Consider the following 24,741-nt stretch of genomic DNA (forward strand, 5'->3'; position numbering starts at 1 on the left):
GTCCTAAACTGACACTAGAGGATCCCTAGCAAAGGCACGTTTTCCTGTTCATCTGAAGAGCAGGCCAGAAGCATATTCTCAAGCCAGGGGAAACCTGACTCTTTTTATGGTGTATTCAACTGGCAGCTCAAAATTTTTGTGCAATGATTTAAACACAATAAAACCCAATCCAAAGAACTATAATAAAAGAAAAAGGCCCAATTCTGTTTATCAGACCCTCTCACAGACCTCAGGTGCCCTCTCTACTAATTGAATGCAGGATCCTCATTTCATTTTGCTTCAGGCTGCATTTGTGTGTCAATTTGTTTTTGAAGGTCAAGTTTGTTTTTCCTAAAGAGCTTGTGTGCCAATCAGCACACAGCATACATAATGCTCAGCTTTCAAACGGCATTTTGAAATGCAAGAAGTATCAAGGAAACAGCAACTGCAGCTTTTACCAGCTCCACAGCCTTAAACCTTAAACTCAGGTTCACAGGAGATCCACCAAATTAATTGGGGTGATCTATTTTCTGCTACACAGTTAATAATAAGGCTCTATTTTGAGCTCAGAGTTGTTTACTACTGCTGATATTTAATGCTCTGGTGTCCTGGGAAAGGAGAAAGAGCAAAGAGAAATGCATCTTCAGGCATTTCCAGGACAGGTTTCTGTCCCATGCGGGGAGAACTGTGACAGGTCCAGCCTATAAAACAGATGACGAAAGGAGCAAAGTCTGCCAGCAAGCAGGAGCCCTGTCTGTGCTGCTGTGTAGCACTGCTGGCAGTGCAGGCTGCCCAGAAAGTCTCCTCCTTTTAAGGCAGTCAGTACTGTAAGAGAGTATATAAGTGTATAATATTTATATATTATTATATGGTGTTTTATATATTTCTGATTTAACACATGAATCTAACCTTTTATTTTCCATTTAGCCTATTTAATGTGTTAACGACAGACATTTAGAGTTTGGTGGTGGGGTTGGGTTTTTTGCTGCTGTCATCTTTGGGGGTAGATTGTTGGTGTTTTTCTTTCCTTTGTTTTTGCTTTTTAATTCAAAATATGAGGAATCTTGTTAGTCTTTTCCCAGCCTTTCTGTTGCTTTCAAACCTGAATCTTTTCCACGTGTTTCCAACTCTGGGAAAGTTACAGACAGGCAAAGGACAATAACAACAGCTTTCCCCTTAATGCCTTTCTAAAACATGTATATCAGGAATTTAAGTGGCTTGGTTTTTTTCTTTAACAAAGTAGGATAAAAATTAAATACAACATTTTTTTAACTTTTTTGTTCAGAGAGTTGATACAGAAAATGTTTATTTTTGTTTGCTTGGCTTTTCTTGTTTTTCTTTTGGCCAGAAATCTGTTTGTTCTAAAAGTTAACTGTGGATCCAGCAACATGTCACCAGCAAAAGGCATTCTGAAGTGGAAATACTGATATTCCTCCTGTTTCCTCTCCACTACTTTTACAGTAAAAACTTCCATCAGTATTACAATCATGTAAATATTTAGAATACTACATTGTTGCCAAAATCTTCAAACATATGCTTTACAATTAATTTATAATGACAATATACAGCGAAACATTAAACTTAAAAGTTATCTTTGGATGTGTTAGACATGCATTTATCTTCAAATACCTCAGATGTAATTAAGCTGAAGTTATTTACAGATGAGAAAACTAAGCAGAGCTGTGTGGGAGTCAGAACTCCCTTTAATGGGACAGACATAATTGTCACATTTCTCTCTGTTCCATATTGGAATTATTCTGTAAGTTCCTACAAAACAATTTACAAGCATGACAATTGTTTTTAAGTAAGAACACAGAATGCTAGAACTGCACCTTTTATAACTGCTACCTACCACAAAACACACTTCAAAAAGAAACATCATGAAAACCAACAACAATCCCATGGAACATCTCTTTTTTTGACAAAAAGAAGTTTTTGGCTAACATTCACTGGTACACTTTCAACAAACTCTCACTGCAAAAACTGATATATACTTTGACAATGATAATAAAGACATAGTTGTGCTTAAAACATCTTGTTCTCTCCTCAGGGTGATGTTGCCTCATGTTACACAAAGTAAAAGCAAGACAGCAAGAAGTTTAGCTCATGGAAAGAAAGTGTATATTCCAGTTTAGAGTCCAAAGGGTGATGGCAAAGACCCTGATAAAAAACAGAGGGGGAAAAAAAGTAGAATGCTGCTGCTGAACCATCAGAAGGATACGAAGTCCCTTTTTCCATACTTACAGCAAACTTTAACTTGTAACTTTACCTTTCCACAACATCCTCTCCATTCCAGCAGGTTGAGCTGTCCCTCATGACCAGGTCTCCATCACACAGACGTTCTGCTATAGAGGCATAAAAGGTGCGGGATCGCTTCATGTAACTGATGAACTCTCTGTAACGCAGGAGGAACATATTTAACAACACAACAGGAAACTCAGCATTTAAGCCCCTGTCAACTAAACCCTCCACAAGGTTAAGACTTTAGAATTTAAGCAATCTGAATGGATTTCTATTTCTACTGTATTTCTACCCCTATTTATCATCCAATCTGATTTAGTCTAGTGTTAATAGGCATAATTACGCACACGAAGGGTGGTTTTAACACATTCTGTTAACCCATCTCAATTGAGAGTATTTCAGAATGAGAAATTACCCTCCTCCATCGCTTTAGAAGCTCCTGTTTGGTATGAGACGTTAAAGATAGGGAGAACAAGATGCAGGACACAAACTGAGCCATCACAGAGCTATCTGCTTGTCTCAGAACTTCCCACTGGGAAGGCCAAAGGACTCATTTTGGTTTCCAATGTTTCAGCCTGGCAGGCCATAAGGGGACGCTGCACTGAAGGCGTGCCTGGGGATATGGCTGGATGAAGCTTGGCACAAAACCAGTCAGGATTTATCATTCCTTTAGGAGCAACAAGTGTTTTAAACAATGTCAAAGTCCACTGCTAAATATCTATCCCTACACGGTTTAGGCAGTGGTCGTCTCTCCCCAAGGTTATCTATATACTTTTTCAAGTGGTCAACCATCCCATTTATCTTGTGGGATGAAATCCTGGTCTAGATAAATTAACTGTCACACGATCCAAAGAAAATAACAGAGCAGGAAAGCTGTTATTTTAAGCAAAGAAAAAAGCAGGAATTTTTGGGCTTATGATGAGGGAATCAGCATTTCTACCTCTTGACTACCAACTTACAAATACAAGCTCTAAGTCTTAATGCAGGAAAGCCAGGCCCAGCTCGAAGGCTGCTTACTTGACAGAACAGCCCGAGAGTATCAGTTCTGAAAGGCAACACAGATGCTAAAGATTTTATGGGTGCTAAACTGTCGTTTTCTTTGAAGGAGAAAACCAGCACCTTTTAACAGTCTAAAGCTTGTCTTACCCAGCTCACCCCAAGAGGTTTAAACTCCTTTGTATTCTCAGCAGAGTGAGGCTCTGACATTTCAAAGTAGCATCTTAGCAAACAGAGAATTCTGTGTCCAACTCTCAATCTTTCTGAGCAAAAATATTTACTTTTCATCAGTGTAAAACTAAACTCAGTAGGGTAGAAAATGTACAGTTTCCCAGCACCCCACAGTATAAAAGCAGCAATCAAGTGTGCCAACTTCTAGGTTACAGCTGGAGATGAGCTAACTGGAGAGACAACAAAGGATGTCACCTTGTTTTCATTCTTACCGAGAGATTTTTTTCAAACTTCTTGATTTGTCATTCTTTGAAGCTTTCAGAGGCAGAGAACTGGAATAGGCCGGGGAGAATTAGCATCAATCAGGAGAGTTGGGGAGTAGGGGAGAAGCAGGAATTCAGGTAAATGAGGAAAAGAAATGAGAAACAAAAGAGAAAAGTAAAAATTATTTGAAAGAAAAGTCATCAAGCACATGCACAGGATAATAAAAGAAAATCAATAAGGAGAAAAACTGTCATGAGATTTTCCAAAATATAGATACCATCAAAAATGTCAATGCAATGTTGGGGAGGGGGGGGAAATCGCAACCAAGATTTTTTGTCCCCATCATTTTCAAATACAAGCACAATTACAAATGCAGAGCACACAGTAGAAAGCTGAAAATAAATTCAGCAGGACTTAAATTAACCATAACTGATACCAAACAGAAGAACTGCAAATACATGGAGTTGTGGAAGAAAATAATGGTAGTTTAGAATGAGAACCAAGGGAAGAGAGACATATATGAGCAGCATTCACGTTCTGATACGACAAGCAATTTACTGCCTGTTAATAAATGTGTAAGTAGAGATATTTTTTGCTGTTCTCTTCTGGTCAGATTTGCCATTTACAAACACCTAGCTTTGCAAAACAGGAGATACAGGCTTCAGGGTTATACTGGAGGAAGAACTGTGGAAATAACCCAGGCAATTATTTCGTGTAAAAGTATTTTGTGGCACCAATATCCTGAGGTCCCTTAATTAACATTAGACATTGCATCCAGCATTTAACATCATGATGTAATTTTCCACTGAGATGGTTTGATAGCTCAGCCTGCTCTCACACCTGTGCTCTCCTCTGTAGCACAATGGCCAGAGCTGGAGCAATGAGTGCCTGCAAACCAGTTCCACACCGAACCCACTTCACTCTTACTGGACAGAGTGACCACTTTCAGCAACCTCAGGACACCCAGAGGATGCAGCTTTGCCCTCACACTTTCTGAGAGCTCATAGCAGGGGTGGCCACAGGAGAGGAGGGACCTGCCCTGATCATCAGGTGAGTGGCACCTTCCATCACTGAGGCAGCGATTCCAACACAGCCACTCATAAAACAAAATGAGATTTGGTAACAGGGAAAATCTGGGCCAGCTGAAACCTCTGCCTTGGCCAGACATTAATGTGCATCTGACATTAATAATCTGTTTTGTACTAGCACTTTATTACTCAAATTTTAATAAAATCATGTGATGTCTGACCCAATAGATACTTAATTTTAAATAAAATAGATACTATGGACTTCAAATATTCCCAAAGAAACTCCTAAATTGTTTATTTTAAGATGTATAAAAGATCTGTAAATTCACAGCAAAACACAATCACAAAGCTTGCTTCCTCCAACTAGGGACCTAATGAATTACAGTTCTTCGTTAAATGTAACCTATTACATATACAGCTTTGTAACCAGTCTGTGTTTAGTGGTTTGAAATGCTTCATGGAGCAGAGACGCTAAAAGGCAGATATTCAACTTTGCTAGGAGACTGGACCCTGACCAGAACAGTTCTTTGTGCTGAACTCAGCAATAATATTCCAGTTTACTCACTGAGATTCTGTACATGCCATTTACATTCCCTGTACCATCATATGGTTTCAATTTTCTTGTCATCTCTATTACATGTTATAGTAACCTCCACATTAAAAAATGACTGCAGCAGTAACGCTGCCAGTTTCACTTAATCCCTGAATACCATTGTGTGATGAAAAAAAAATAATTACAATCAATTTGATGCTTTTCAGGTTAATCAGAGGAAAAGGTTTCCAACAAGACCATGCAACATTTATTCAAGTTTCACCTTCTTTCACTATTGTTCCTGACACTTAGTGATGCGTAACAAAAAAATATGTAGGAACGGAATGCAGAATAAAATAAAGAGAGATGGGAAATGTTCCAGGAACCCACGAGAGTAAGAGGAGAAGAAAAGGGTTCAACTACTGCAAAAGAGGATCCAGTTGGTCTGTGCCCTCAGGGACTATGCAGAACCTCAGTGTGCAGACAGCAGAGGGTGAGGAGGGCTGGCTGCAGCCAGACCCCAAACACCTTCCCCCAGGAATGACATCAGGCCAAGAGATGCCATTGAACAATCTCACTTCTCAGCTGCATGAGCAGCCCTGGCTCTGCTGAGCTGCTGAAACTAGGCTTCTCAAATTCTTTGGAAAAGGAGTTTGATTTCGTAACTGGCCTGGCAAAGACTCATTAGCTTTGGAGCAAATATCCATCTGTAGGTATAAGCTGTCTGGCACTGGGTTTTTAAGGGCATCTCTGACCAGGTTCTATAGGGGAGCTGAGAGGCCACGTGACTCTGGTGTCTCCCACACACATGCCAACCAGTTGAGTTCTCTTTGAGTTCAGGAACATTTTGACACATTAAGGGCATGAGCCACAGCTTTTGTGTCTATTTGGAGAGTGCTGGCTAATTCCTTCTCTTTTTCTTTCCTTTTTTTAAAAGGTTGGAGTCATGTTCCATATTCCCCTTGAATTAAGGATCATTTGGAGGGATGTCTATTATATAGACCGACAGACAGATTCAGCAGAACCAGTTCCCTGTGTGACCTTGTACCTCAACTGACAGACAGCTGACATTATTGTTCTTCATTTCTTAAAATCAGCACAAACAATAGCATCTAAAAAGATTCACGTAATTACTCTCATGATCTGGTCCCCCTGTATCAGTTCTCTGTCAACTCTAAGTGCATTCTACATAACCCACTGCAGGAATGACTTCACCCATGTATTATAATATTTTATTACCTTGAATTGCTTTTTATTGATATCATATGTGATTAAATGATAGAGAATGAACAACACAGTGATGCTGCCAATCACTGCATCTTTCACTCTATTTATGGTTTCACAATTGTTTCCAAGAAGCAAAGTACAAGCTTCAGGCCATGTGTTTTATAGAATGTTGTGGAGAATATTTTCAATTTTTCCACTTCTCACTATTTATGGCATGGTTCCATCATTCATTTTCAGTGCACAGGCTCCCCACAATACCTATCAACACTGTATTTCAGCAATTTTTCATGCTAATTATGTAAGCATGGTCTTAGTTTAGATTTTTTTGATAAATTAATTTTCAGTGTGCAGACCAATTTTGGAAAATTGTCTAATTTACAGTGCATTAGTTTATTTTCTTTTCCATCTACAAGTCTTACAGTTTAAAAGGTCACTATCCAAATAATTCTATATGGTTGGGAAGGGGAGGGAGCAGATCCTCAGGTGAGAAAGAATGGCTGTCATGCCATGAAGGACATAAAGGTCACCTGTTGATAGGTTGGCAATTCTGCCTTTTTGGTTGCTAGCGTTCAAGTCCCAGTGAAGTCCATGAGCTATACAGAAGATGGTCTAGGGCTCTGTGTTTTTAAAAGTGTGCTTTATAAATTGTACTACAACTGTTCCTTGGATTTTTACTGCTGAATTGATTGATATAATTTTTTTAATGCTCTTTTCTCTGACTTGCTTGGTAAAAATTGATTAGCTCCAACCAGTAGCATAAACTGTTAGGTTTTGGTTTTAAATTACAGAGGGATAAAATTACCACTATCACACAAAAAACTTGCCCTGCTGCTATTACTTTTATCTTTTAAAGCAGTGTTTGTTCCATTCATGCAATCTAAGATGAGAATTAAAGTAGAAATGGATAAAAATCTCATCTTCACAACTCAAAGTCCAGAATTCAGGCAATGGAAATTTTAATATTGCTGTCTGTCATCCATTTATCCAACATATAGAGATACACATGGACTCCCTGGGCAGATTAGACACTGTTCCTGGATAGAGGTGTAAGCCCAGCAGGATTCCACTCACTTGGCTGAAGTTGTTCCAGCTCAATACTGCTGTTACAGAGGACAATATGTTAGCCAGAAGGAGGTCACTTTGATTTTATGACAGTTAGCTCTGCTATCCACTCATGTATCATGAGTGAGATTGCAAAGTCATCTCTCCCTTTCCACTTACAATCTACAGAAAACCAATTCAGGAGCTACATGAGGTAAAGTGAAAGAAAAACTTAGGAGATCTGAGAGCAGGAATACTCTTGTCTGGGCCAGTGTCTGTAGTTCAGCTGTCTACTGTCTCAACAGAAACCAAGACGGACACAACAAGCCCAAACAAATGCTCCAGCTCTTTCTCTGCTATGTACCAAATGAAGGACATTCCAAGGGATCTTACTACTCCTCCTCAGTACAGTGAAATCAGGGACCAACTGGACTGATTTGGTGTCAGGGCAGTGAATCTTTCCTTTCACTCCTTCCTCCCTCACACTTCTGTCCCTGGATAAGCTCAAGTCTCTAAAGATCTGGGCAGTTGTATTTTAAGTAATTTAGACTCAACTGCAGAAATTGGTTTCCTCAGCCTTTGGTGAAGAAAAGCTTTCATCATTTTCACTGAAAGTTTCTGGAAATAATGAACACCTTGGTGTTAAGCGACAATATCAAGTCTGGCCTGTAAAAAACTTTTCTTGGAGAGACCCACAATATAACACCACAAAATCATCCCTATGAATATCCATGATGGCAGTGGCTGGAGAGCACGCACAGACAAGGTGACAGAGCCATGGCTCTGGTTTGAAAATTACAGTGCAAGGAACCAATAGCACAAATTGGGAGGCAGAGAGTTTGTTTCAAAGCAACTGTAGCTCGGGGTTACCTTCTTTTATTGTTCAGGCTGGCATGAGCCATCACGAACGTCTGGGCTTCAGTCACTTCCTTCACTGGCACTATATTGGCTGAGGACAAGTTCCCTTCTTGTTGTCTGGGCTGCCCACACACTTTATCAACCTGTATGAAAGGAAGGGAAAATGGGGTGTGAATGGAGAGGCTGATTTACAATTGGCCAAAAGTCTCCTTGTTCCTTACGGTCTATGTTACTGCAAGAGAAGTTGTCTGGGTGAGAGAAAGAAAGGATAGAAAGGATTTTTCTTTCCAGGAGACCTGGAAACTAGTTCCCTGCACAAGAACCACCAAATAACAAGACACCAGACAGTCATCAGTCATGGATTTGTCAGTGGCTGCTGGATATAGGACACTTGGAAACAGGCTGAAGAAGTGACTGATGGAAGTGTTGGCAAACCAAACTTCTATTTATTTATTTAGAAACACACCTGGAGTTTGAAGCTACAAGGATTTTGGTGGGACATCTGCCCCATATATAGAGAGTAGAGTCTATCTTATATTTGAAGTGGCCTGTAATCAGAAGACAAGCAATTCTTCCAGCCTTTAACCAGATATTGTAACATCACTCTGCCATTTGCCCTCATTGCCCTTCCTGAAGCCCCTCATTAGGGATTTAATACTAGTCCAGCACTAAGCAAACCTATGTCTATCCTTTACGCACTGGATAAAGGATACAGTGGATCTGACACTTGCTCATGCATCCAGACATATTTATTTGCTGTAACAGCTCTAAGTGACAATAGTGGGACGACTGTCTTCCCTTTCTAAGCCACATAAGAGTGGTCTGTAATGTTTTCACCTACACTTAAATCCTCAAGAAAACATGAAAAGACAGCAAAGGAAATCCTACTGTGGGCATGGTACTACCAGAGACCTGAATCACACAGAATCCATCATCCCACATAACCCTGTATTTTGTATCCCTTCTTCAGTTTTCCATTATAACCAGGGCAAAATGGATTCTTGCTGATCTGTGCACTTTCCTGCATCTCTAGAACCCTTACTGAATCACAGTTGCCCATCTGCTGAACATTTCAGACCACAGACGACTTCAAATAATTTTCTCAGTCCCTATGCACCACTATGATACATATGTCAGCACAAGTACAGGACAATTTTCTCTGCCTTAGCTAGTTTCCTCCAGGAAAACTACTGCTATGTAAAGCTAAGGCATCTTCCTCCAAAAAAACAGGCCAATGGAATGTGAAAAGATGGAAGCTGTATGGGCATGACAGTCAATGTTGTATGAGTTATAGCCTGGTCCAGTATAATATGCTGAGAAGAACCTAAAACTGTAGCAATTGAATGGGAACATACTGGATTAATCCTGACATATCTCCAGCAGCCAGATGCCTCACTCAACACCATGCATTGTGTATATTGTTCTGGTCTCACCAGGGACTAGCACAGCACTGGTTTAAAATACAACTCTGTGAAATAAAATAGTCTACTTCAGTCCGTTCTAACCTTCTGGGAAGAAAAAAACCCACACTCTATGCAAATGAAAATATTAAACAAAAAAGCCTTTTGAACCCTTTAGAGGTGGACAGAGGGTATAACACAGCTGGACCACATTCCTGCACAGGAGGCTTTCTCCCCTATGCCTCAGGCTTCCCAGGTCTCCTACAGCACACAGACCCAAATTCCCACTGTAGGTTTCTGCAAAAAACATCTTAGATTACATTATGTCACTAAAGTTCACATCTTCAAACTACATACACCTCAAACCTTGTCACTGTGGATTTAAGACAGTTTTAACCAACTAACACCAGAGCGGTTTGGGAAAGCAATGCGGTTCTCATACACATAAGCAAGGAAGAACTCCCAGGTTTTTTGTACTTCCTGAAAGAAGTTTCAAAGATATTTAAGTCACCATTTCTGTTGTGAAGTTAAAACATCCAAATGAAAACACTAATTTTGTTTTGATTTGTATTTTGATACTACAGAAATAAAATTACTTTTTAAATTGTGCAGGTCTCGGTATTTTACATGCCAAACTTATGGTTTTCCTTTTAAGCAGTAATAATAGTTTCCTGCATATCAAACAAAACCACAGTATTTTAAGGAAAAAAATTTCTCCATGGAAAAATTTAACTAGTCCTACTCCTTATTAAAAATAATTTGATAAATGAAAAGACAAATAGCATTCCCACTTTTTTGTCACACGGGCCTTGCAGTGCCCCTCTTCTCAGTTCAGCTCCCCAGGCTGGTCCCTCCTGGGCCGCAGGGGCTGGGCAGTTCCCACAGCCCCAGGCTGTAGATTTTAAATTAATTAAACAGAAACCTGACTGTTTAAATATTTTTTTTTCATGTAGATTAATTTCCACAACTCACCAAATTGAGTATTTTTCTGCAAAATAAAACAACAGAAAAGGCTGAATTTTATTAGCTCATTTTGGTAGTCACAAAGTTGATGGCACGAATGAGAACACTTAGGTACAGAAAATCATCTTAAACTTCCAGCTAGAACATTTATGAAAAATGAGTTAATGTTGTGTAAATTGAAAAGCATAAGGCATGCCATAAAAAAAAAAGGTGCTTTCTGGAATTGCAACATCTGGAATCTACTGCCACAAATTACCTGTGTTTTAACAACAGTAGGGAACACAGAGATTTTTTCCCTCCCATCCTAAGGGCACCAGAAAACTGCACAATCAGTTTAACTCAGAGCTCATCAATCAAGTCTCACTATCCAGAGGAAAAATAGTACTGCTAAAAATGGTGACTGAAATTTTTAAGCTCCATTGCTGAATTCAAGTTCTAGTATTCAGAATAATCAGGAATTAATGTAAACAATGACTGAGCCCATTTCTGTGATTTTTAAACTTAAAAATAAGTCTGCCAATCTACAAACTGCCAGAAAATCATCCCTCATCAATAAAAACACAACTAAGGTCATCCCTCTTGTTTCCTCCACGATATTTAAGCAAGTCTGTCTTCTAACAGGGAACATCTACAGCTAAAAACTGCTCATACCTTGTTGTCTTCTGAATTATCAATCATGTTTCATAATTCCATACATTTTTCTTCCCATTAAAGCTTTTTTTACTTATACACCAATGATTTCTCTGAAATATCCACCTAACCATAGCTACATTTTTTCTGCCGTGAACTTTCATTGGTAATGAAATATGGAGTCATATATATATATGGATTATCTGACCTCTTACTATTTGTTATTTGAAAAAATGACTATTTACAACTATTACAGAGTCTTAACAAAACAAATTGAAAAATTCTCACCCCAAATCTTTCTGAACTATTACAGCTTGACTAACCTTAAACATTGAGGTCATATTTAATATACCAAATACAATCAAACACGGGAAAAATGTCATACCCTTCTGGATACCAAGTGAATCTTAGCTCTCCAAAGCAGGAGACCTTTTCACTAGTTTAAAACAGTAATTTTCATTGATTTCATAATGGGAAGCTTAGTATTTTAAAATATAAGATTTTTCTAGTGACTGGGCTTTGAGTTATCAAAATGCTGACAAGTTTTCCTGCAGACTTCTGCTCCCTTGATCTTTAACCCGGTGTGGGGTGAACAGCTCTGACAAATGACCTCCTTCAGCCCCAATTCCAGCTCAGCTGTACCCACACAAAACCTGCTACATGGGCATTTTCAACCAGAACTGCGTTTTGCTGGTTCCAACTGCCGAGCTTGAAGCGAGGGAAGCAAAATCACTGAGTTGTAGGGAAATCAGGTGGGAGTTTTCAGACTTGCATGTTCACCAGGAGATCTCACATCCTCTGCGTCGGACATACCCTCGTCACTTGATTACTGATGGCACAAGAAACCGAACATTTTATGTTCACAAAGCCATCAACAAAAGTTGAGAATATTGCTGCAAAATGCTCATTTCCAACACTCAAGAGATAAGTAAGAGCACATTAGATAAATGCAAACTAGGGCTCATTCCTCATTGCCACTCTATATTTTATTGAACAAAATCTTGCCCTCAATGAAGAGGCAATAAAGACAGAGTAAGATCACTAGAAGAGAGCAAATAACCTCCAATTTTGCCCTAGAGTTTAAATATTCTCTCTCTTATGGAATATGTTTCCTATTACCAGCATTTTGCTGGTAGCAGAGTTCAGCAATACATAAACAAACTCTGGGATTACTAGTTCACTTTCCTACAGGAATATGTTGGCTTTTACTTCTCTCTCATCTTGGACCTACTGAATAGTTTAATGTAAATTAATTTCCTATAAATCTTTTGAAAACTGGCAGTTAGAGAAGTTGACCCTTACTAGATATTAGAGATTCCTCCAAGGAGAGCAGTATTATGAATTCCTCAGGGGCAGAAAAAAACTTCTGTTGGACCTGACACTTAGACATCAAAGAATTCAGCCACAGAATTTAAATCCATAAAAAATAAGGCTCTGAGTGTTGTCTGCCACTTTTGGAAATACCTAGGTTGTAATCAAGTGATTTGAATTATAGTAATATTTTGAGGTAGAGTTTTGGAATCAAGATACAAATGTGCCAGAAATAAAACAGTCCTGTAAAAGCAAGAGCTCACATTCTGAGCAAACAACAAGAAACTACAGGCATACGCTGAAAAATAATGCACACATACAAAGAGATTAAGATACATATTTTTATGACATTTTTATGAAGCAACTGGGCTCTTGTTACTCTTTAGTGATACCAGTTCACACAAGCTTCGAGTAAAAAAAAGGGACAGGTTGCAAGCACAGGAGTTATAGAAGTTATAGAATAACTTACACAGCTGCAATCAACTTCCTCTTACATATTTCTAAGGCCCCAAGCTGAGGAATTACAAAGCCAAGAAGTACTCCTGCATGCCTTTATGAAAAGTGTTACTTAAAAATTCTGTTCATCTATTCCACAATTCATCTTTCCTCCTTTTTAACTAATTAGGTCAGGTTTCCAGGTTATTAGATATACTGAGAAAGATGAGTGTTCCAAAAGTGGAGCAGCAGTAGGATTCTGCAAACAGCCCTGAAATTAGTTTTTGAAAGGGGAAAGTAAGTGCTTTGTTAGGAAGTTTTGGGCACGAGGAAATCCACACTGTTTTTTATCTTTTTGTCTTCTGTCTGTGGCAGAAGAGACATCTTTTCCATCCTTTCAGGCACCAGCACTGGGCACGCAGAGTGGTCAAATTGTGCAGAGCTACAAATTCTATAAGGCCTTCTCCCATATTATAAATGTAAATAATGAGAAATGAGAATTTGGGGCCTTATGAAAGAGCCATTAAGAAAGAAGGAGTAGATAACCTGTCCTGGGCATGCCACAAATCTGCCTCTGAATGCACACACACAGGGTTTTGTCACAGGGAGAGTAGTTGAGGATTTCTGGAGAAACCTAAAATAAAGAAATACCTTACATGATCTCAGGCATTTCAGTAATTTTACACAGCTTATATCTAACAAATTTTCACCACAAATTACAATGATATTTTCAGCTCTCACTAGCTTTTAAAATTGCATACACTGGTCAGGATATCAAACTGTTCTCAGCTAATCTCCACATCTAAAGTATTTTAAGCATATATAAGTCAATATCTCTGTCTATTTTGTTAGGATTTTTCAAAATATTTATGTTCAAATTGTATATATATTTACCCAGCTGAAAAGAGAAATGGAAATTATTTATAAACCCAAAGCAAAATATCAACAGCACCTGACAGGTCAAATGACAGCTCCCTTCCTCCACAAACTCCCCAAGATTCAGGAATAATCTTTCCTGGCCTTTTGTCCTTAGATACTGACAACCTAGAAAGGTTAAGCTCAATTTTATAATTAATTACAATAATCTAGAATGAAAAGAAAATTCCATTGGGAATCAATCCAAGTGAGCTACCTTAGGAGCTCTCAGAAAAATTAGGTAACTTTAAAGATAACATAAGAAGAAAAATCAATTAAAAGATTTTATTTAAATTTCCTTTTGATCACTTCTCAAATTAATTACAGTATATCAAAATGGTATTGCCTGTGATGTGTTTATTATTTATACACATTCTTAAGAGAAAGCAATTATCAAAATATTACTGGAATTTCCTTTATCACTGCAAGCTTAAAATGCAACTAAGAAAAACCCTTCACAGTTTGTTCTACAAAGGTTCAATAACCAAGTACAAAAAGTAGCAAAGATCACACATCTTGCACACACATATATTTATTAAAAGGTAAACACTCCTCGCCTTTCAGGGCTCCCCTAGTCTGCCAGTGCTGCACAGAGTGGACCATCCCGCTGCAGCGATCCCTGACGGCAGAACTCCCTGGCACAGCCTGGTTCTCCCTGCAACGGGGGCACTGCCACCATCACCAGCTGTCCCTCCCAGCACCAAGGGCTGGCGTCGCCACCTCCACTGGCAGGACCCACGGGGACACTCCTTGGCCCTTGCAGGCCAAGTGTCACTATGAGGGGCCAGCCAGGCTACTCAGCCTCATTTTGAGCTGGCCCGTGGAGTCAGAGCTCCAGCACTGCCTGTGAGGAGAGTGGTACCTCCACCTGCAGGGACTGACCAGCAGCAGGGATCATACCCATGTTTCAGGCAGGCCACTACAGGCACAGGCAACTCTGGAGAAGAACATCCTTCCTTAGGCTCAGGTATCTCCTGAGAAGCCTTCAGTCCAAAAACGAGCGTCACTCTTCAATTTGCTTTCCGCCAGATTGGAAGACATTCACCTCAGGCACTACGGATCAGCCATGCTGCTCTCAACCTAACCTCAGCATTGTTGCAGTGCTCCTTACTTCTTGATGGTGCCCAAGAGCTCTCTAAGGCAAGATCTCTTCCCAGGACCTTTTTCACTAAATGCAGACCTAGTTTGATCACCACCACAACACAGTCAGTCCCACTGGTTTCAGCTGCCCAGCAGAAGAATACACAAGATGACAGTGACATAATGAATCAACACACAGGACAGGTTACTGAAAGAGGGAGTGTTTCTCCCTGTGAACACCCTCTCCTTTTGGGGTTGCCAAAGACGGCTGGGTGTGACAGACCATTAGTCCAACTCCCATCTGGAGTTTAACGTTCCTCTGTACATAGTTACTGCAATCATAATTGCACCAGAATTGCAGGAATGATTGTGAATAACTGGCCAAGTTGACTGCAGACACTCATTTTTCATACATGCACAAATAATAATTTTCAATGAATTACTAGGAACCTGATCCGGACCTGAACCATGGATAACTTAGTCACATAATTTCCTGAACGTGCAATTCAGCTTCATTTTCAGCTTAACACACTTTCGTAGGTGGGCATCACTACTCAGGTATTTAGGCACAAGCCCAAAAAACCAAAACGAACATCCTAACAGGTCTTTTGAGATATCCCTTCTAAACACAGCTTTCAACTGAAGTGTTTTGTCTGCAGGCTCTGTATAATGCAAGCAGAATTGTTTCTTAGCAGTTTTCACAGGGCTGGCATTACGTAGTATATCCCACAGAAAGCAAGGAACAGCAATCCAGAACATGATCGATTTTTGCTTGCTCCATGACTAACACTGATTTGTTGTCTGTAAAATATTCCATTACTTAGATATCTAATTATGCAACTAATATATCTATTATAACTGTTTGTACGAGAGGCTCCCAGACAATGTGAAATGCCTCTCAAAACCACTGTGTATTCAGTGTGGGTGTCTTCCTATACACCGTGTATTCCTCTGCAGGGGGCTTGAAAGCAGGGTTGCATGAGCTGGGGACAAGCCCCAGGATGGGGAAGGGACTAGGAGAATGTCCACAAAGAAGAAAAGGGTTCTCAGGCTCACAGGTTTGACAACTCCAGGTCAAAATCTCCCTTTTCTCTGCAGGTAGATACATCCCAAGAACCAAGTTTCAGGACAAACAAATGGAGGAAACATTCTCCAAGGAAAAGAAGTTTACTCCAAATCTCTGAGAAAGACTGCTACTGTTACTTTAAACTGACATCTAGGTATGTTCAGGGGGATGATGACATATGTTATATAACATATATGTTATTAAATATATATATATATATACATATTTTTATATATAAGGGAAGAGAGCATCCCTGTTAGGGATGGCTAATGCTGCAAATGTAAGCCAGATTTTAAGATACGTGAACTCCTGCCTATTCCATATATTTATAAGAGCACTGATCAATCAACCCTGAAAACATTTGCCAAAAATCATTAACAAGAGCAGGAAAACTAAGTTTCAGCAAAACTTTTAATTCCTTCTAAGATTTTTTTTTTCCTGTTCATCATGGCTGCAAGCATTTAGTTGGATGGGCAAAATGTCACAACTTTCTTGTCCAAATGACATCATGAGAGCGACATAAAAAGAATACATAGGAAGTCAGATTTCCTTATACTCTCCCACTGTCCTATTAGCTGAGATAATGCTGTAAGTTTTTGCAATCATAAAATAAACACATCAATAACAATGTCAAGACCTCCAAAGAAGTCAGAATAACCTTCCATTTTGCATTTAACAAATGCCATAATTAGAAAAGGCTGGTAAACACACTCAATTCTTCTTTTTTTCGTGAGATACATCATTACAATTATGATTTGCTGACAGTTGCTGTCAAAATAAACATGTTGTCTTGTGCCTTTTTTCTGAACACAAGCAAATTTAGATGGCACTGAAGACCTGAGTAACTATCCAAGATCTGTAGCAATATTATGTAGCACAATTAGCAGCAGCCACCTTGTTTAAAGTATCTAGAAGACATTTTCCCCATTGGGACAAGTACATTACATTTATAAGCAAATTCTCTGACTTCTTTCCTGTCTCCTAAGGAAATCACTTGCAATGCAGTAGAGATGTTTTGCTTATAGTGGGTACCAAACCAGCCACTTTTTCCTGCCCTTTTACCTCAGGGCCTCAGGTAGGTTCACCACCCAAAGGGGGCTGGGACCCTGCATGGAGTGAAAACCCACAGCCTCTCCTGGGACTTGAATCATCCCTTCAACTGGGCCTCACTTGCACCACCAGGCTTTTGGTTTGCAAACGTGTCACAGGCAGACTCTGACCATCTATACAGGGTGAAAGCAAGGGTGCTTTGAGCATTTACTGCAGTGTTTGATTCATGTGGATCTACTCAGGACTCTTAAACCAGTCATACAATTTTAGAGGTTGAGTATTTCCGCAGTTGAAAGTAGAGAAAACAGTACATCTGCAAGCTTAAGTCCAAATTGCAGATCAGACCTTTAGGACTGTACCTTCAAATTCCACCAGGACAGAGACCTTTCTAGCAAGACATTAAGCACAATTTATTTCCTAGTATGTGTGCCCTGTTGTCAACTTAAGAGTCAAGGGCCAATTGATAAATAAAGGAAACGCAGTCCCAAAAAAGCTGTCTTATTAGACTGCCTGCTCTGCAGGATTCATCGTAGCTGTGCTCAAGTGCAGAGGTGGTACCATTATGGCAGACTGGTGTTAGGGAGAAGGAACAGCACGAAAACAGAGCTGCAAACAAGGAATAAAGATGCTTATAACAGCATCCAAAACATAACTCCTCGTTTATGGTTGTCAGGCCTTTTTAATTTCAAACTTTATTTCTGATCCATGCTTTTTAAAAACAAAACCAACAGAAGGATTCCCTTGAAGCCATTCCATGTCTAGCCAAGGAACCTTGCCATTATTTGCAAGCCTAGAAATTATTTCCTCACTGATGTCACACTGAAATTTCTGAGATCCATTCATGTACTTCTCTGACCCATTCCTGATGAAGTTCTGCAACAAGAGCAAACAAAAAACAGCCCTTCCTTCAACTTAAGATTTCTCCAACTTCGTGTACAATCTCAAAGAAATAACCCTAAAAATATGACGGAAATGGGACAAGATGTTTTTGAGCTGGAGGGTAGTGAAAACTTAACATTCTAACTTTTAAAAATACATCATAATTCAAAATAAGTCTCCTTTTACAATGTGAAGTTTTACTTGACTTGGAGATCGACAAACTCAGGCAAGAGACATGAGGTATAGACAACAGTGAGGTCCACAATTACCTCAACAACCATGACTGTGCTCATTTCACCAAACTATTCACCTTGTGCCAGTTACTGACCCAATCTGGGTTACCAGTTCTGACAACAGGCTGAATTCATGCCAGCAGTGCTGGCAAGAATCAATCATGCTTTAACAACCATGCAGTAAACCAGCACATCAGGCATCATATCACATAAAAAGCAGCACAGTGAACACGTGTGGAACTTTACAGCCCACCGAGCGCACACAGAAAGCTGACAGAAAAACAGGATTCTCAGCACAGAACTTGAATTTGCATGGAAAACGCGTCCCAAAAGGGCACAGCATTGGGTATCAGAAAATTTTAATTGAGCCAGCATCATGCCAACAGGTGAAAGCTAATGATATCCTGGACTATACTAGGACAAATTATGATCTTCCCTTCTATTCAGCATTGGCAAGACCATACCAAGAATACTGTGCCAAGTTCTGTGCATTAGGTGACCCTGTTTGAGCAGGGGGATTGACTAGATGATGTTCTAAAGTCTCTCCCAACCTCATCCAATCCATAATTCTAGGAATTCACTGGTTTTGTTTCCTTGGTGACTTCCAGTAAGTCACCTAAGGGTAAACAACACCATCCTCCTGCCCAAAAGATTTAAGAGTAGGGAATTTAAAGTCTGGATGTTCCTGTTGGACATGTGGATCCTGAATCACAGCACAAGACATCTCAGAAAGGGATTCAAACCAAGCAAGCACCCAAAGCAGGAGAAAACAACAGATACACAGGTGTCTATAAACCTCTGTGCTTTCTTCAGTGTTTAAGTGCTTTACTAAAGACTCATCTCACACCTGTTGAAGTCAACGATAGAAAATTAAGATTCAGCATTTTTGTCTCCCACCTCTAGAAGGCACTCAGGGCTTCCCTTCCTTATGGCACACTGAGGGCTTAAGCCCTCATGCTAAAATACCAGATAAAAATCAGAGGCAAGAGAACTCCCAAGACCAATGGGAATTCGGTGTAGTCAAACTTCTATTTTTCAACACACATTCTAAGCACTTCAAAAGGAAAGAAAAAGAAATTTGAATTTTAGGAGAGAAATGAACACAAATTCAGATAGCTCAGGAATAATAATGAAAAAAAAACTATCAAAAAGCACAGTATAGGTTCCCTGTCAAAACTTGCCTACTTACCAGCAAACAGACAGTATAGCACAGGATTCATAGGACAATCACATGCTTGATGAGACCACTATGGTTCTGGGAAGTACTCTGCTCACTTCCAGTTACAGTCCTGAAAGGCATTTATCAACACTGCACCTTTCCCATCTACAGCCCTCACCTCACAGCTGGCAGTAACTCTCTGTATTTTTATCCCCATTTCTCAAACAAGGAGGCGAAGGCAGAGAGATTAACAAATCTGAGAAAAAACACATAGGCCAGGTTTGGAACTGACCAACTCCTGACAACCAATCTACTTCTTTGACAGTTAAATCACATTCTGGGTTCAAAAGCTTTGGCAAAGTGCCTCATGTTTAAGTGCACTTACTTGCCTACCTATAAACTTGGGGATTTGAAGAACTGAGCTACAAGTCTCCAGAGCATGGTCTCACAACATCCCAGTGGATCCAAGGCTGCTTCTGCAGACTCGAATGTGCAAACAATCCGGGCATGTTGCATCCAGTGATGTCCAAGACCACCCAGCATTTGGAGTTGGCACTCATCAATGCAACCCAACTTTTGTTTAAGCCTGTAATTAAACTGCACTGAATATGCAAACTTGTTTCATTCACTGTTTTACTTGCCCAAAATAGGAACTGGAAGCAGCCGATTTGAACTATATGGTCTGTGCTCATCTGCTTTTCAAAACACGTAGCCGAGTTTTTCATTAATAAAACCTATTTCTTTACTTCTACAGTGCACTAGAGAAGAATTTATGTTCCCTTTTTCTGCAGCCACAAGAAAGCAGCACTATTGGCTCAAACCGAAGGTAAATTCAGCCACTGGTCTTTTTAATGCATGTGCCAGGAGACACTGTCCTCAAAAAGCCAGCCCACAACAATGTAAACAAAGGAAAAGGAAAAAGTAATTTAGTGTTTAGGTTGCTTGGTCTGAACCCCCATCCCTGTTCCCTGCTCTGCAGTGGGAGCTGGTGAGTCAGCACTCCCAGGCAGATGCACCAGCCCCTTCCTCCACCTGCCCTTGCCAGGAGGTTCTACGTTCATTCCCCAGTGGAACTGCATCACAGCCTCCCCAGCAGCACTCAGCTCACATGGCTCTAACAGCAATTTTCATTTCTTAGGGAACTTTCCCATGAACAGACAGTCTTGGGAAGGCCTAACCTTGCCTTTTTCTTCACAGCATCTTCATTCCTCTAAACAGTCATCTGCAGATGTTTAATGCAAAACAGGAGAGAGGGCAGCTATTTTCATTCTTATATCTTGATGCCCTTTGACCTCTTTAAGTAGGCACACTATAATGTTTACTTAAAAGAATCCAGCAAGGTTTTGATTTTGTAGATTCTGGGGCACATACTCCCAGATTTAGTCAATAAATCTGCCAAATGCTCAGTTTTCAGCAACTACTGGGATAGAACTGAAGGTCTTGTTTCAGAGCAAGTTCTTGAAGCAAGAGCATGGTAGGCCAGTGATAATAAAAGTATTCTGGTTGCAGAAAAGAAATTAAAGCTAGGGAATATATATCTGTACCTGGGATCAATTCATTACCACACAAAGTTACAATTTTGTTTTCAATTTTAGACTCTTACAAGGCAACATGATGAGATATAGGCAAGTATCTTAGTTGTAAAATCTTGTATACTTGAGGCCCAGTTTGCCCTGGTTCTGAGCTAATTGGAACTGGTTATGATGCTGAAAGCATCTTGAGTGTCCCATAAACATGGCTATTTTCATTATTTACTATGTACACAGAATAAATGTAATAAAAACTAGACTATGGGAACCAGCTGACTGGTCCTTCAGCCACGGTTTATCAACCATCAGCAAACAGAAGGAAGCAGACTATGATATCAGGAGACTGCTATTTGTTTACGTAAGCAAATATTATTGTTAAAAATTGTTAGTCCCACTTTTTTCTGATAGGGAGGGACTGACGTGACAAAACTCATTACTATAATGAGACAGAGAAAGAAGACTGAACAATGATGGAGAGAAAACCCTTTCCTGAATTCCAGAGGTTAAGTGACTCCTGAAATCTAAATCCCAGACGTCTTGGGTTGAGATTCTTTAATGTAAAAAATATCATTTGGGATGGGAGGGTGGTGCTATGTAGCCTACATTTTTTACTGCCTTTACATGCCTGTGTGGCCACTTCTACTGTGAACTACCTTATGGCACAGAACACTTAATGGGAAATACAGTGAGACTTCAGTGCCTGCTGGGGTGGGTAAAGTACATGCCAAGGACAGCGGTCCCAAGGGTACAACAATCTCCTAGGAAAAAATAGACACAAAGTGCTCCTCTCATTTATACTGTGGCCTTTCTGCTGCTCTGATCAGCTGCTGAAAAGATTCATACAAACAACTTCAGTATGACAAAACTTTTTAGAAAGGCAACAGCATGAATGGGAATCAGGACCAAAGTCCCTTTCTTTTTATAACCATTTAAAAATAAAAAAATTAAAACCTCAGCAAGCTAATAAAACAAATGGGAGGCTAAAAAAGTAAAACTGGCTTGTTTCTAAAACAGGCCTTGATATAGAATGCCTGTAATAATGAAAAAGGGTAAATGAAAAGCATGCTGATTCCTATTATTCTTTGAGTTAGACTATGCCCTTGGGTAGAATAAGAAACCCCAGAAATGTAAAATATGAAAGTAATAAACATACAATTGCTCAGAACTTGATAATGATCTCTGTGAAACAAAATCTGAGGATTTTTGGGAGGCTTTGATGATTCTGAACATGGAATTAAGCTGAATGTATTTTAAATTAAACCTAAAATAAAAACAGCTGCTGGAAAAACATGCATGACCAAATTCTTCATTTGAACATGTGCCACTTTTGGCTATATTCTTTTAGATTTTAAAACTTCACCGGCATTCTGTAAATTCAACTCCAGTATGAAGCAAAGTACAGTAGCTACTGCTGGCATTCAGTTAAACCAATCTAATTTTATAGATGTTTATCTAACAACTCAGAACCGCTGCTCGTTCCATCAGAGAGGGATTATACCACCAAATAAATTTATTCACTGTGGTAGCTGCAATTCTACGTGCAACAGAGCCTAAGAGCATCACTGAGGTTCAGGCATCACTGAGGTTCATGAAGTTCATCCCACTGCTGTGCTGGCAACTCTCAAAGCCCATTCACATGGAAAAATGGCAGACTGCTAATTAATTTTCCCAAGAGTTAATCTAAAGAACAAAACGAGACGGATTTCTAAGTAGAATTTCATATATGAAGAAATACTTATCCCATTAAAAAAATATTTACACTGCTTGAGAAACAGGGGAACAATACAGGAGAACGACACAGGAGCAGGAATTACTTGGGTTACTGATACATATGAAAAAGACTATTCCAGCACAGCAAGCCAGAGGGCAAACTTAAGAGGTATAGAATTCGCTTCCACTTGTGATTGAATTACCAAACAAAAGATATCCATGTCACAGTGAAAATGTCCTAATCAAATAAACTTCGAAATACCATTTATTTGGAAATCTGACCTCCTATTCCCAATTCTGCAAGAATCTGTGGAAATTCAAGAGGGATACAAAATGTAGCAGATTCTGCAGCACTGTGAATTGGAAAAGCTTTCATACTTGCCATGTTTTTGTAGATATCAAAGCCTGTAAACCATGTATATGCATAGTTCCTTTTGTACTGGGTAGGATGACAGCAAAAACGTAAGCAAATAATTTCAGTGTGTCTGTCACATATTCACTTAGCTTTAAAACCTGGAGATCTTAAAAAATAACCTAGGTCCTAAAAAAAAGTCATTCCTATGAAAACGTTTCTCACTTTTTTTAACCTCCTTGTAGCATCTGCGTGACTCAGAAAACTCTGAAGAGTGAAAAGACAGATGTTTTCTTTAGTCTAAAATCTCAAGGCCCATAACCATTGCCAAAATAAGACAATATTACCATACCTAAACACCAGAAGATAATTTTTTTAATCTACCCATAAATCTGAAATGCAGTTAAATGGAGACAGCAAAAAAAGATTTTAATGGAATAGTTTTATGCATGCCAGAGGAAAAAGAAAAAACAAACCCCAACAGAATTCACATGCTACACTACTATTAATGCCTCCCAGCACAAAGATAAGCTTCCATTATTTTCTGCAAGGCATAATTCTCAAGGGTTACACGTAACCAACTTATGCATGCCATGACAGCCATGGCACATAGGAAATGAGAGAAAAAATGGAGCTTTATTTGCTCATAAGCATCAGGTTCTGACAGCTGTCTGCTTCCTCCAAATCCCAGTGTCTTCACCTAACGTGGCCACAAGAGGATGAGTTGGGATTGATACAACTCCTGAATTCCAGATTGACTCTTTTCTGACCCATTAAGCATTCATTTCACTCCCTGTTCTTCCCTTGACTTGTTGAAGGGACTCCACTGGCCTCAAACTGCCTGACTGCACAAGGCCTGACTCTGCAAGTTTCGTGAAATCACAAGATGGTTTGGGTTGGAAGGGACCTTAAAGACCATCTTGTTCCAACCCCCCCACCACGTACAGAGACACCTTCCACTAGACCAGGTTGCTCAGAGCCCCATCCAGCTTGGCCTTGAACACTTCCAGGGATGGGGCATTCACAGTTTCTATGGGCAACCTGTGCCAGGGCCTCATCATCTCCACAGGAAAGAATTTTTCCCTAATATCCAATCTAAACCTGCCTCTCTGTCAGTTTGAAGCCATTCCTCCTTGTCCTGTCACTCCAAGCCCTTGTAATAGTTCCTCTCCATCTTTTGTGCAGGCTCCCTTTGGGTACCAGAAGGCTGCAGCCAGGTCACCCCGAAGCTTTCTATTCTCCAGCTGAACAATCCCAGTTCTCTCAGTGTTTCCTCACAGGAGAGGTGCTCCATGACTTTGATCATACCTCAAACCCTTATGTCTTGTGTTCCTGCCTCGTTGTTCTTCCACAAGGAAACACAGAAAAGTAGGAACTGGAAGACTGGAGTGATGATTTTAGAAGGAACAGGGGCTTGCTAAGTAATATTTGAGGAACAGCACCCAGGGTCTTATATGGTTGCCCTTTGATGGAGGTCAAAATATTCCCTCCTTGCAACTCCCAAGAAGATTCAGTTTTTCAGAAGTGCAGGACAGCACATGCTTTTAGCACAGACACCATAACCTTCATGGAGCAAATATCAGAGCTCACTCCCAGTGAAGGTAGACACATTTTACCAAGCTCCCCCTCCACCCTTTGCTTTCTCATGGAGATTTTCCAGCTCAGCTGAAATGCCACTGCAAATCCTACCTT

At 39.8% G+C, this 24,741-nt stretch overlaps 1 protein-coding gene across 3 annotated transcripts in view; it reads right to left on the reverse strand.

Moving 5' to 3' along the window:
* The window catches only part of LOC113955844 (glypican-5-like), a 408,368-nt gene that overhangs the window by 244,630 nt on the left and 138,997 nt on the right, over positions 1–24,741 (reverse strand). For 2 of the 3 annotated variants that reach the window (XM_027661787.1, XM_027661785.1), the window contains exons 4-6: positions 8,350–8,480; positions 3,660–3,719; positions 2,249–2,374 (exon numbers count right to left, since the gene is read on the reverse strand). In XM_027661787.1, coding sequence (XP_027517588.1) covers positions 2,249–2,374; positions 3,660–3,719; positions 8,350–8,480 — 317 coding nt within the window. The remainder of the gene's footprint in view (positions 1–2,248; positions 2,375–3,659; positions 3,720–8,349; positions 8,481–24,741) is intronic. The other variant, XM_027661786.1, reaches the window with a different exon arrangement.

The sequence above is a fragment of the Corapipo altera genome, unplaced genomic scaffold, assembly GCF_003945725.1.
Source record: "Corapipo altera isolate COAL_440 unplaced genomic scaffold, ASM394572v1 175, whole genome shotgun sequence".
Taxonomy (NCBI): Eukaryota; Metazoa; Chordata; class Aves; order Passeriformes; family Pipridae; genus Corapipo; species Corapipo altera.